At 40.3% G+C, this 13,536-nt stretch overlaps 1 protein-coding gene across 2 annotated transcripts in view; it reads right to left on the bottom strand.

The window, feature by feature from the left end:
• MMP16 (matrix metallopeptidase 16) overlaps positions 1-13,536 on the bottom strand; it is a 287,970-nt gene that overhangs the window by 165,357 nt on the left and 109,077 nt on the right. For both annotated transcript variants that reach the window (XM_060243541.1, XM_060243542.1), the window contains exon 2: positions 1,803-1,951. In XM_060243541.1, coding sequence (XP_060099524.1) covers positions 1,803-1,951 — 149 coding nt within the window. The remainder of the gene's footprint in view (positions 1-1,802; positions 1,952-13,536) is intronic.

Raw genomic sequence — 13,536 nt, 5'->3', positions numbered from 1 at the left:
CTCTCCTCAACCCCACCCCCCTCAAAGTTTCAAAAAGACTGGACTGGGGTTCAATTCTATGAACCCTAGAAGAACCCATCCTCCACTGTCAAATGCTTTCTTCAAGTCCAAAGGCATTTAAAGGAACTGCAGTCCTTGAAATGCCTGAGAGTTCACTCTAAAGGCATTTAAAGGGACTGAGAGCCTCTTCAGAGCCCTGTAACTGCGGCTATTTGGGGAATTTTTCAAGATGGCTATTTTCAGATAGCCAAGTCCCTAGTTCCTCAGTGATCAGCTGAAAAAATACTCAATGAATACCAATAAGTTTATTGGGTATTTTTTGGGCTCAGTTATACTGAGCACACACAGCTAGTTCCGTATCTTTCACCCCTTACATTACAACAGAAAATGGTACTTGTGCAATGATATACATTACAGAGGAGAATTTTTTTGCAGCCACACATTGCCACTTTAACAAAGGAGCTAGGAAGGTTTCCAGTGCCAAAACAAGGAGATGGAATTTTTCATTCGTTATTCTCGTCTCCCAACTTAAAGAAAGATATAATACCGCTAATTTCTCTAAAACAGGTGATATAAGATTGTAAAGTTCTTATTCAATTTAAAAAAACACACACACACATTTTTGCTTCTTTGCAGAATGCAGGAATTCTCTTTGCAAACATTCAGGGAAGTTTGCATCTTGAAATTATGCTTTACACAAAAAACTGAAATAAACCTTGGTAATATATTGATACTTCAGATCCTTATTGCATCTGCTGCTTTTTGCAGTTGATAAGTCGAGCAAAGTCTCTCCTACACCAGAAAGCTCAGGCATATCCAACACAAATTATATCTACTGAAGAATTATTCAATTTATATAACTTGGCAAAAAGTTCCAAATTTGTGGCTCTCAGGAGCAACTGCCTGGATGCTGACCACCCGATAAGGAATCCTTCCTGATGTGTTCTGTGCACATTGCAGAATATTGAAGGGGGAAATAGTCTTGCCTTATATAGGAGGGAAAAAATCATACAACAGACTGTTGCCCTTTCTGGCACCAATAGAAAACAACATGAATGACCAATCAGTTCCCACTTTGCAGTGAGATCTGGAAATGTTCAGAAGTAGCAATAACAGGCTGTTGCTTCTGAATATCTCCATATGTTGGCATAAATCAAATGACAGATACAACACCTCCTCCATACCTTCTACATGTGCCATGACACTAGGGAAAAGATGAAGCCTGTGGCATCCCAAATAATTTCTGGTTACTTGGTTTGGAGGCCAACTTTACAAGCGTTTTGTGTACAGTATGTTGCCTGCATACTGCTTCACCATCACTCTAATTAATAATCTTTCAGATCCTTGTTACTCATCATGAATGATTGTTGTTCTGAATGCCAGATGGACTCTTCACACAATCAAGGGGGGGGGTAGAAAAAACCCAGCAGGAACTCATTTGTGTATTAGGCCATACCCCTGATGCCAAGCCTGTGTTCCTGTGCATTCCTGCTCAAAAAAAAGCCCTGCACATAATAAATATTTCCATTTCTCATTGCTTTCTTGCCTTCTGATTTCACATACAAGACCAAGATTATTTTAATATCAACTTTGCAAATCTATTTCAGGCCTTTCCTTCTCTCTGTTCTTATGAAATGAAATCTCTTTCCAAGCTTTCTTTGTATTCTGTACAGATTTTATTCCTGGTGTAAGAATTTTTCTAGCTCAGATCCACACTATTGATATGTCTCGAATTTCCTGTCCATCTTCCTTATACTCTTAAAGGTTAATAATGAAGGCATTGCTCAGTAATGTCTACTTACTCAATTGTGTTCTTGTCCACTTTTCCCGTCATGTTAATGCCATAAAACTGCTGCATAGCAGCTATTGCAGATTTCATTGTCTCCGCAGTACGCAACACCGACATTCTAGGGTCAGTTGGTGGAAGATAGCCGTACTTTTGTAACCACACCTATAGTGACAACCAGAATTTGAATTAGTAAGGTTTTGTAGTCTTCAGTCTCCTAATAGCTACATAATTAAGCTTTTAATTCAAGTGATAGAGAAGCAAACTGGAATAAGTTTGGTATGCTTAAATCCTCTAGAAATAAATAAAAAATGCAAATAAATACTTGGCCAATTAGTTTAATGGAGGCTTTTTTGATTTCTCTAGATTTCTCTAGATTACATCTGTAGACCTTACTATGTTCTTCTTCAAACTTTCAGACATAAATGGAGACTGCACAGCAGCATTATTTGGTTACTGGGAACTACCTCTTTTTCAGTATCCATTTAACTATGTATGTATGTGTTGTTTTATAACCCAAGCAGAGATCCAAGACTCTCTTTGAACTGAAATGACTGCTGATTAGCAAGCTTATTCAAGGCTGTCTACAGATTTCAAAACAAGTAAAATATGATTGCAAAATATGATGCTGCCTGCAACAATAACAAACTTTAGTTTCCATCACATTTTTATTTTATTTCTTTTAAATCACCTTTCCAAAATGTGCACCAGAATGTACTGTAGAGTGCAGGACTGACATAAAAATAGTTATTGTATTTTAAAGATGGCCTGATTTGACAGTATCATTTCATACAATTCCAACAACATAAGAACCTTAAGAATAACATGGAAATCCAGCAACATGGTTCCAACAGGTGAAACTCTGTCATAGTTTAGGGATCTCTGAAGGGGCTAGCCAACCAAAGTATGTGGCCACAAGATCATTCTCTACCCAATTTGTGGCAGAAGAGTGTGTCATTAAATATTATCTCTGTGGCTTCAAATGCAAAAAGAACATCTTCAAAGTGCACTGCAAGGTCAGGCATAACTCCTGCCTTTCTTTATCACCAGCTGCAGGCTCAGAAAAAGGAGCTATTGTTCATATGCATCATGCTAGGAGGAGTGAACAGTAGATCTGAAGCACAGGATGATAACGACAAACCCCAGACCTCTTACCAAACATTGAACCTGTGGAGACGGCAGAGAGTCACTGTCAAAATTATGCTGTTTTTTCTAAGCCACTAAAATGCCATGGTAGGATCACCTGCTGCTGCTATTCCCTGGTCTAACTATATGAGAAGAGCTGGAGCTACTTGATAGAAGAGTAAGAGTACTTTCTGTGATGAGTGAATCTGAGACTTCTAGTGGTACAGATTAATCTAGATCTACTTTAATCAAAGAAATTAACCATGTAGGAAAGCAAATGAATAATATCCCATGTAACCGTATATTTTGATTTGGTGTATGTGAGCCAGCTTTGAAACTGTGTGTCAATATATGTCCTACATATTCCTCACAGTTAGCACAAAGCTACTATATAAAAGGATCCTAAAGTAAGTGACATCAAAAAATTGGAACCAGGATAAAAAAAAATTAGCCCTTGTACAGAACACGCCCCTATCCTAGATATTTTCATCTTCACACATCCTTTAGCAGGTAAGGTTCTTTCCTAAGTCCTTTTTAACTGGCTGGAAAAAACAGCTTAGTAGAATAGTTCAGTTTCATGCCTCCTTTCTACAAACATACTTTATGTTTAGTTCATGACCTGGAGAAAGGATTTTGATTTCTTAACAATTGCTTCTGTGAAGACAGTAAGAAGAAAGATTCTCTTTAGCAAATAGCTAATATACTTTGATGATACTGACATAAGACTTTGCTGGACCAACTTCAGTTTGAACATTCTTACAAAGCCTTCTTGAGTGGCTTGTTGTACAAGCTTTTAGATCAGATTCAGACTTTGTGAGTGAAGAGACCGCAAAACCTTTAATATTTTAAGAAATGTGAATATATACATTTTATTCATTTACCTCATTTATATTTTATTTTTCTCCCCAATGGCAACCCATAGCAGCTTACATCATTCTCTACTTCTCCATTTATTGCATTTATTTACATTCCCCAAACTTCAGCTACTTCAACATTTTTACATCTTCCAATCAGAAGCTGCTTTAAGAAGGCAGACCCAATAAGAGTTACACCTTTCTAAGCCAATCATCTTCAATGGACTTGGAAGGATTTATCGCTGCTTAGGAATACACTGTAAATGTAACAAGCAATTACATACAACTATACATCTATAACATTTTTTCTAAGTATGATGGATTACATGAGTCCAAAGGCTCCATCCTATACGGTAAGTAAAAGTAGCCATTACATAGCATCCCATTTTTATTAGTCACAAGTTTATAAAAACATAAGAGAAGCCATGTTGGATCAGGCCAATGGCCCATCCAGTCCAACACTCTGTGTCACACAGTGGCCAAAAATTTTATATATACACACACACTGTGGCTAATAGCCACTGATGGACCTCTGCTCCATATTTTTATCTAAACCCCTCTTGAAGGTGGCTATGCTTGTGGCTGCCACCACCTCCTGTGGCAGAGAATTCCACATGTTAATCACCCTTTGGGTGAAGAAGTACTTCCTTTTATCCGTTTTAACCCGACTGCTCAGCAATTTCATCGAATGCCCACGAGTTCTTGTATTGTGAGAAAGGGAGAAAAGTACTTCTTTCTCTACTTTCTCCATCCCATGCATAATCTTGTAAACCTCTATCATATCACCCCCAGTTGACGTTTCTCCAAGCTAAAGAGTCCCAAGCGTTTCAACCTTTCTTCATAGGGAAAGTATTCCAGCCCTTTAATCATTCTAGTTGCCCTTAAACAATGAAGGCCTAATATTGAAATGTACTATGCAGTCTTAATTGAATACCAGACAATTTATCCATAGCTGTACAAAGTCTGTACTCTAAGAACATAACATAAGAACATAAGAGAAGCCATGTTGGATCAGGCCAATGGCCCATCCAGTCCAACACTCTGTGTCACACAGTGGCCAAAAAAATTATACACACACACACACATATATATATATATATACACACATATTGTGGCTAGGAGCCACTGATAGACATCTGCTCCATATTTTTATCTAACCACCTCTTGAAGCTGGTTATGCTTGTAGCCACCACCACCTCCTGTGGCAGTGACTTCTACATGTTAATCACCCTTTGGGTGAAGAAGTACTTCCTTTTATCCGTTTTAACCCGACTGCTCAGCAATTTCATCGAATGCCCACGAGTTCTTGTACTGTGAGAAAGGGAGAAAAGTACTTCTTTCTCTACTTTCTCCATCCCATGCATAATCTTGTAAACCTCTATCATGTCACCCCGCAGTCAACCTTTCTCCAAGCTAAAGAGCCCCATGAGTTAAACCTTTCTTCATAGGGAAAGTGTTACAACCCTTTAATCATTCTAGTTGCCCTTTTCTGAACTTTTTCCAGTGTTATAATATCCTTTTTGAGGTGCGGTGACCAGAATTGCACACAGTACTCCAAATGAGACCGCACCATCAATTTATACAGGGGCATTATGATACTGGCTGGTTTGTTTTCAATTCCCTTCCTAATAATTCTCAGCATGGCATTGGCCTTTTTTATTGCAATGGCACACTGTCTTGACATTTTCAGTGAGTTATCTACCACCACCCCAAGATCTCTCTCTTGGTCAGCCTCTGCCAGTTCACACCCCATTAACTTGTATTCGTAGCTGGAATTTTTGGCACCAATGTGCATTACTTTGCACTTGGCCACATTGAACCTCATCTGCCACGTTGACGCCCACTCATCCAGCCTCAACAGATCCCTTTGAAGTTCCTCACAATCCTCTCTGGCTCTCACCACCCTGAACAATTTAGTGCCATCTGCAAACCTGGCCACTTCACTGCTTACTCCCAACTCCAAATCATTTATGAACAAGTTAAAGAGCATGGGACCCAGTACTGAGCCCTGTGGCACCCCACTGCTTACTGTCTTCCACTGCAAAGACTGCCCATTTATACGCACTCTCTGCTTTCTATTAATTAGCCAGTTTTTGATCCACAAAAGGACCTGTTCTTTTACTCCATGACTCTCAAGCTTACTAAGGAGCCTTTGATGAGGAACTTTATCAAAAGCTTTCTGGAAGTCAAGGTAAACAACATCTATTGGGTCTCATTTGTCCACATGTTTGTTCACCCCCTCAAAGAAATGTAACAGGTTAGTGAGGAAAGATCTTCCCTTACAGAACCCATGTTGAGTCTTCCTCAATAACTCGTGTTCATCAATTTGCCTACTCATTCTGTCATTGATAACGGTTTCTACCAACTTTCCCGGTATTGAAGTCAGACTGACTGGCCTGTAATTTCCTGGATCTCCTCCAGAACCCTTTTTAAAAATGGGGATGACATTTGCTACCTTCCCATCCTCAGGAACAAAGGCAGATTTCAAGGAAAGATTACATATTTTTGTCAGAAGATCCACAAGTTCAACTTTGAGTTCTTTCAAAACTCTTGGATGTATGCCATCCGAACCTGGTGACTTATTAGTTTTTAATTTGTCTCTCTTGTCACCTCAATCTGACTCAGGTCTTTCAACACCCCTTCCAAAATTAGTGGTTCTGGAGCAGGCAAACACTTCTCGTCTTCCACAGTGAAGACGGAGGCAAAAAAATGCATTCAACTTCTCAGCCATTTCCCTATCCTCCTTCAGTAATCCTTTTACCCCTTGGTCATCCAAGGGCCCCACTGCCTCACTGGCTGGCTTCCTGCTTCTAATATATTTGAAGAAATTTTTATTGTTGGTCTATATTTTTTGCAATATGCTCCTCATAGCCTCTATTTGCCTGCCTGATCACAGTCTTGCATTTGATTGCCACAGCCTGTGTTCCCTTTTATTAATCTTACTTGGACTAGCTTTCCACCACTTAAAGGAGTCCTTCTTACCTTTTGCAGCTTCCATTACTTTGTTTGTCAACCATGCAGGCCTTTTCTTATACCTGTTTGTGCCTTTCCTAACTTGTGGTATATATTTTATCTGAGCTTCTAGGATTGTAGTTTTAAATAGCCTCCAAACTTCCCCAAGGGTTTTGACTGTATTTACCTTTCCTTTCAGTTTCCTCTTCACATGCCTCCTCATCTCAGAGAATTTACCCCTTTTAAAGTTAAACATGGTTGTGCTGGTCCTTTGGGGCAGCTCTCTATTTATACAAATGGTGAGATCAATAACGTTATGGTCACTGCTCCCAAGTGGTGCGATCACTTTTACATCTCTCACTTAGGACCAAATCTAGGACTGTATACCCTCTCTGACATACAGAGCCATCCCACCTCCAACCCTTCCCTCCGTATCCTTCCGATATAACTTATATCCAGGAATCACCGTGTCCCACTGATTCTCCTCATTCCACCAAGTTTCTGAAATGCCCACAATGTGTATGTTTTCTCCCAACACTAAACATTCCAACTCACCAATTTTACTTCAAACACTTCTAGCATTTGTGTACAAATATATATAATTTCCCAGGCAAGCTAGGCTTGCAAACTACTAGCAGTACAAAATTTACACAAGGAATTTAACTCTCTATGTGACTTCCAAAGTTTTCCTCTGACCCTTGGATGCAGACTTTTATGCAGTGACACTAGTCTAGAATTAAAAGGAAATTTCCATCCTTCCCCAGATCCAGGCCTCCATTGCAGCTCTTTATTCCACCAAAAGCAAGAATGAGGGAGCAGGAAGTGACATCATGACATCAGTTCTGGCTACACCGCTGGAAAATTCCTGGAGATTTGAAGGTTGAGCCAGAGGAAAGGTAAGGTTTGGAGGGGGAAACATGCCTCAGCATGATATAATTCCATAAAGTCCATCCTCCAAAGCAGCTATTTTCTCCATGTGAACATATCTCTGTATTTTGGAGGTCAGTTGTAATTCCAAGAGATCTCCCGGTCTTGCCTAAGAGTTGGTGAGCCTACCCCAAAGTGACATCACAACACTCTTAGAATTCCTAGATCATTGTGAAACCACTTCCAGGTAGAACCAAAAGTAATGTTGCAATATCACTCAGCCCTCCCATTTTTGCTCCCACTGAAGAGCTCAGCTGACAACCCTACCTAGTCTCATAGCCATGAGAAAAGGAAAACATGATTATTGATCAGGTATTCAATTTACTCAAGCAGATATGCACTGCTTTCCTCCCACATCTGAGAACTCAAAACAGCTTACAAAATAAATGCAAAAAACTGTTTAAATAATCAAACCTACAATATATAATACAGAGCTCAAACATTTTAAGCTAGTGATGCTTACACTTGTCTGGTTCACTCAAAGCCACAAAGAACAAGTCATGGGTTTAAGAACCAAAGAGTTAAGAACTCATATGTGCACATTGGTGGTCCCTGGAAAGAGCTTTCTCCTGTAGATCTCTCAGTTCCTAGTAGACTTACAGTATAATTCTAAATGGAATTACACTCTTCCAAGTCCATTAAAGGATTGCATTGTTATACTCTACTAGGAAACAAGCTGCATCAGCATATACCAACACACTGCTGGGGGGAAAGGAAAATCAAAGAGGAATGCTGTTAGTGTGAAGAAGGAAGAGAAAGAAGTACTACACTTCTAAATCAAAGAAAAGTAGATCTTGTAAAAGTGTCTCTGGAAGTGCCTTACCACTTGAAGGACCAATGGATCACTTTATCAGTTGGCCTCATTGTGACTAGCCACTACAAAAGCCTCCATTCTATACATGCTAGGTGTACAGTTGATAATAAAACTGGTAATAGTTACAACAAAGCTCAGCAGATTTCAGTAGCAAGCTGCTTAAAGATTCCACACATAACCACCATAATATGTGCCAAGAATAATACTTGAGTAAAATATTTCACAAAGCATTGATGGAAAAGGCTTTGAATGTTGGAATCAAATAATAAAACAGAATTAACATTAAAAATGGCAAAAATGTTTTAAAAGAAGAGGGGCAGTCGAGAAAAAATTGATTGAAAATAATCAGTTCTTGATTTTCTTTTCATCCCTTGGGCTTTGTCTACTCATACAGTACAAATGTATACATTTGTCTATACATACAGTAGAATGAGGAGGTAGAATCCCAGGGTGGCACACTGAAGTATGTCATTTCAGACTGAAGCTGGGGAGGGATATCATTTTAAAATCCCCTTCTGTGTATAGAAGCCTCTTAAAAGAAAGAGGATTAAGACACCATGACAAAGGTTCTCTTCTATCCCTTGTCCTGTTGTGACACTTCTGAAAATATTTATACCCCACTTTTCTTTCTAGCAGGTTCCAAAATGGCTTACAACCTCATCCCCTCCTCCATTTTATTGTCACAACCAGCACCCTTTGAGGTAGATTAGGCTGATAGAAAGTGATCCAAGATCAACCAGAAAACTTCCATGGCAGAGTGGGAATTCTAACCTAGATTTCCCAGGTCCCACTCTAGACACACCAGGAAAGTATTTCACATTGGGGAGCATCCCAAGTGTGAGTCTGCCATATGAAATAGTTCAGTCCATTCTAAGTCTACCAACCTGATTTTCTGCATCTGCCTCATCAGATCTAGTTCTCATCTTATATGCAAAAAGAATGAAATGGCAGAACTCTGAGGGAGTATAATGGATGGCACCATTTAAGACTCCTATTGGAAATCCATAAAGGATCACATTTGGGAATATTCCACTCTGTTAAAAAATATCATACAAACAGAAAACCAGTAGCGCCTCTTGTTGCTCTTGCTTTCTATGGAAAACAGTTGCAAAGAAATACTCAAAATCAGAAGCCACCATTTGCAGTGTGAAGAGGTATACTTCACTTCAGCTTTCTACAAAGTTATTTTTACTACATGAACCAGAGTCATCCTCACCCTATCTCAGCTTCCCTAGCAGAGGGAAAGAGGCAACAAACAAAGCAGGAACCAATTTCCCCGTGTTTAGCTAATGGAATGAATCCATCAGAGTTACATTTTCCTTCTTCCCCCCATTGGGTTCCAATGGGCAAATGGAGCAAACAAGTTGATTTAGAACAAAAGCCTGCCTGGGAAATTATAGATGTTTGTATACAAATGCTAGAAGTGTTCAAAGTAAAATTGGTGAGTTGGAATGCTTAGTGTTGGGAGAAAACATAGACATTGTGGGAATTTCAGAAACTTGGTAAAATGAGGAGAATCAGTGGGACACAGTGATTCCTGGATATAAGTTATATCGGAAGGATAGGGAGGGAAGGGCTGAAGGTGGGGTGGCTCTGCATGTCAGAGAGGGTATACAGTCCAGTAAGACTGTGGTCAAAGAATTAGGTTCCCTTCTAGAAATGCTTTGGGTCGAAACAGATGGCCCAAAAGAAAATTTAACTATGGGAGTTTGTTATTGCCCACCAAATCAAAAGATAGAGGACGATTATAATATGATGGAAGGATTAAAAGATAGCAGCTAAACGTAAAAACTATGTCATAATAGGTGATTTTAACTACCCGTAGATTGATTGGGTCAATATGTGTTCAGGTCAAGAGAAAGAGATTGAGTTTCTAGATGCTCTCAATGACTGTGCTATGGAGCAGATGGTCACAGAACCTACCAGGGGTGGGGCGATCCTGGATTTGGTTCTAAGTAATGCCCAAGACTTGGTGAGAGATGTAAAAGTGATTGCACCACTTGGGAGCAGTGACCATAACGTTATTGATTTCACCATTTGTATAAATAGAGAGCTGCCCCAAAAGACCAGCACAACCACCTTTAACTTTAAAAGGGATAAATTCTCTGAGATGAGGAGGCATGTGAAGAGGAAACTGAAAGGAAAGGTAAACACAGTCAAAACCCTTGGGGAAGCTTGGAGGCTATTTAAAACTACAGTCCTGGAAGCTCAGATAAAATATATACCACAAGTTGGAAAGGCACAAACAGGTATAAGAAAAGGCCTGCAAGGTTGACAAACAAAGTAATGGAAGCTGTAAAAGGTAAGAAGGACTCCTTTAAGTGGTGGAAAGCTAGTCCAAGTAAGGTTAATAAAAGGGAACACAGGCTGTGGCAAATCAAATGCAAGACTGTGATCAGGCAGGCAAAAAGGGACTATGAGGAGCATATTGCAAAAAACATAAAGACCAACAATAAAAATTTCTTCAAATATATTAGAAGCAGGAAACAAGCCAATGAGGCAGTGGGGCCCTTGGATGACCAAGGGGTCAAAGGATTATTGAAGGAGGATAGGGAAATGGCTGAGAAATTGAATGCATTTTTTGCCTCCGTCTTCACTATGGAAGACGAGAAGTGTTTGCCCGCCCCAGAACCACTAATTTTGGAAGGAGTGTTGAAAGACCTGAGTAAGATTGAGGTGACAAGAGAGGAGGTCCTACAACTGATTGACAAACTAAAAACTAATAAGTCACCAGGTTCAGATGGCATACATCCAAGAGTTCTGAAAGAACTCAAAGTTGAACTTGTGGATCTCCTGACAAAAATATGTAATCTTTCATTGAAATCTGCCTCCGCTCTTGAGGACTGGAAGGTAGCAAATGCCACCCCCATCTGTAAAAAGGGTTCCAGAGGAGATCCGGGAAATTACAGACCAGTCAGTCTGACTTCAATACCGGGAAAGTTGGTAGAAACCATTATCAAGCACAGAATGAGTAGGCACATTGATGAACACGGGTTATTGAGGAAGACTCAGCATGGGTTCTGTAAGGAAAGATCTTGCCTCACTAACCTGTTGCATTTCTTTGAGGGGGTGAACAAACATGTGGACAAAGGAGACCCAATAGAAGTTTTTTACCTTGACTTCCAGAAAGCTTTTGATAAAGTTCCTCATCAAAGGCTCCTTAGAAAGCTCAAGAGTAATGGAGTAAAAGCACAGGTCCTCTTGTGGATCAAAAACTGGCTAATTAATAGGAAGCAGAGAGTGAGTATAAATGGGCAGTCTTCGCAGTGGACGATGGTAAGGAGTGGGGTGCCGCAGGGCTCAGTACTGGGTCCCATGCTCTTTAACTTGTTCATAAATGATTTGGAGTTGGGAGTAAGCAGTGAAGTGGCCAAGTTTGCAGATAACACTAAATTCTTCAGGGTGGTGAGAACCAGAGAGGATTGTGAGGCACTCCAAATGGAGTGTTGAGGCTGGGTGAGTGGGTGTCAACATGGCAGATGAGGTTCAATGTGGCCAAGTGCAAAGTAATGCACATTGGTGCCAAAAATCCCAGCTGCAAATACAAGTTGATGTGGGGTAAACTGGCAGAGACTGACCAAGAGAGATATATTTGGGTCGTGGTAGATAACTCACTGAAAATGTCAAGACTGTGCAATTGCAATAAAAAAGGCCAACGCCATGCTGGGAGTTATTAGGAAGGGAATTGAAAACAAACCAGCCAGTATCATAATGCCCCTGTATAAATTGATGGTGCGGTCTCATTTGGAGTACTGTGTGCAATTCTGGTCACCACACCTCAAAAAGGATATTGTAGCATTGGAAAAAGTGCAGAAAAGGACAACTAGAATGATTAAAGATTTGGAACACTTTCCCTATGAAGAAAGGTTAAAATTCTTGGGGCTCTTTAGCTTGGAGAAAGGTTGACTGCGGGGTGACATGATAGAGGTTTACAAGATTATGCATGGGATGGAGAAAGTAGAGAAAGAAGTCCTTTTCTCCCTTTTTCTCAATACAAGAACTCATGGGCATTCAATGAAATTGCTGAGCAGTCAGGTTAGAACAGATAAAAGGAAGTACTTCTTCACCCAAAGGGTGATTAACATGTGAAATTCATTGCCATAGGAGGTGGTGGCGGCTTCAAGCACAGCCAGCTTCAAGAGGGGATTTGATAAAAATATGGAGCAGAGGTTCATCACTGTGTGTGTGTGTGTATATAGGCCACTGTGTGATACAGTGTGTTGGACTAGATGGGCCATTGGCCTGATCCAACATGGCTTCTCTTATGTTCTTATAAGGTGACCAATGCTACATCAGATCAGTGGCTCATTTAGTCCAGCTGCTTCATACAGTGGCTTACTACCTGCTCTGGATGCAGGATTACCAATTGCCAGCTCCTGGTTGGGAAATATCTGGAGATTTTAGGGGTGGAGCCTGGGGAAGGCACAGTTTGTAGAAGGGAGGGACCTCAGCAGGTTATAATGCCATAGAGTTCACCCTCAAAAGCAGTCATTTTCTCTGATCTTGTTTGTCTGGAGATCTTAATTGTCCTGGCCCCACTGATTGACCCCCCTGATGGCACCTGGGTTTTTGGCCACGTTGTGACACAGTGTTGGACTGGATAGGCCATTGGTCTGATCCAACATGGCTTCTCTTATGTTCTTATTTTCTGGATAGGCCATTGGTCTGATCCAACATGGCTTCTTATGTTCTTAACTCTTGGCTGCCTGGAGATCAACTGTAATAGCGGGAGATCTACAGGTTCTATCTGGACCTACATACCAGCAAGAGAGCAAAGAGACAGAATGCAAGCTATAGTGATGCCACGGAGGCTGTCTGTAAGCTAAGGTTCTTTTCATCACTAGATTTAAAGCTTTGGCTTTAGGAAAGAGATAGCCTACTACTATTAGCATGGACCTGTAGAAAAGCAGCACAACATGAGTAACTAATAACTTCATTTCTTCCTGCTTTGGTGGCATGGTACTCCCAAAATCTACCATCCCAATTATGTGAATGTCAGGTTTAAAGGAAGACAAATTTCTTCCACCCATGTAATTGTAAAACCACTTTGCCAAAGTCGTCATTCTTCCTTACATACA

Source organism: Heteronotia binoei, chromosome 7 (genome assembly GCF_032191835.1).
Source record: "Heteronotia binoei isolate CCM8104 ecotype False Entrance Well chromosome 7, APGP_CSIRO_Hbin_v1, whole genome shotgun sequence".
Lineage (NCBI taxonomy): Eukaryota > Metazoa > Chordata > Lepidosauria > Squamata > Gekkonidae > Heteronotia > Heteronotia binoei.
This window is presented reverse-complemented; position numbering and strand designations above follow the sequence as displayed.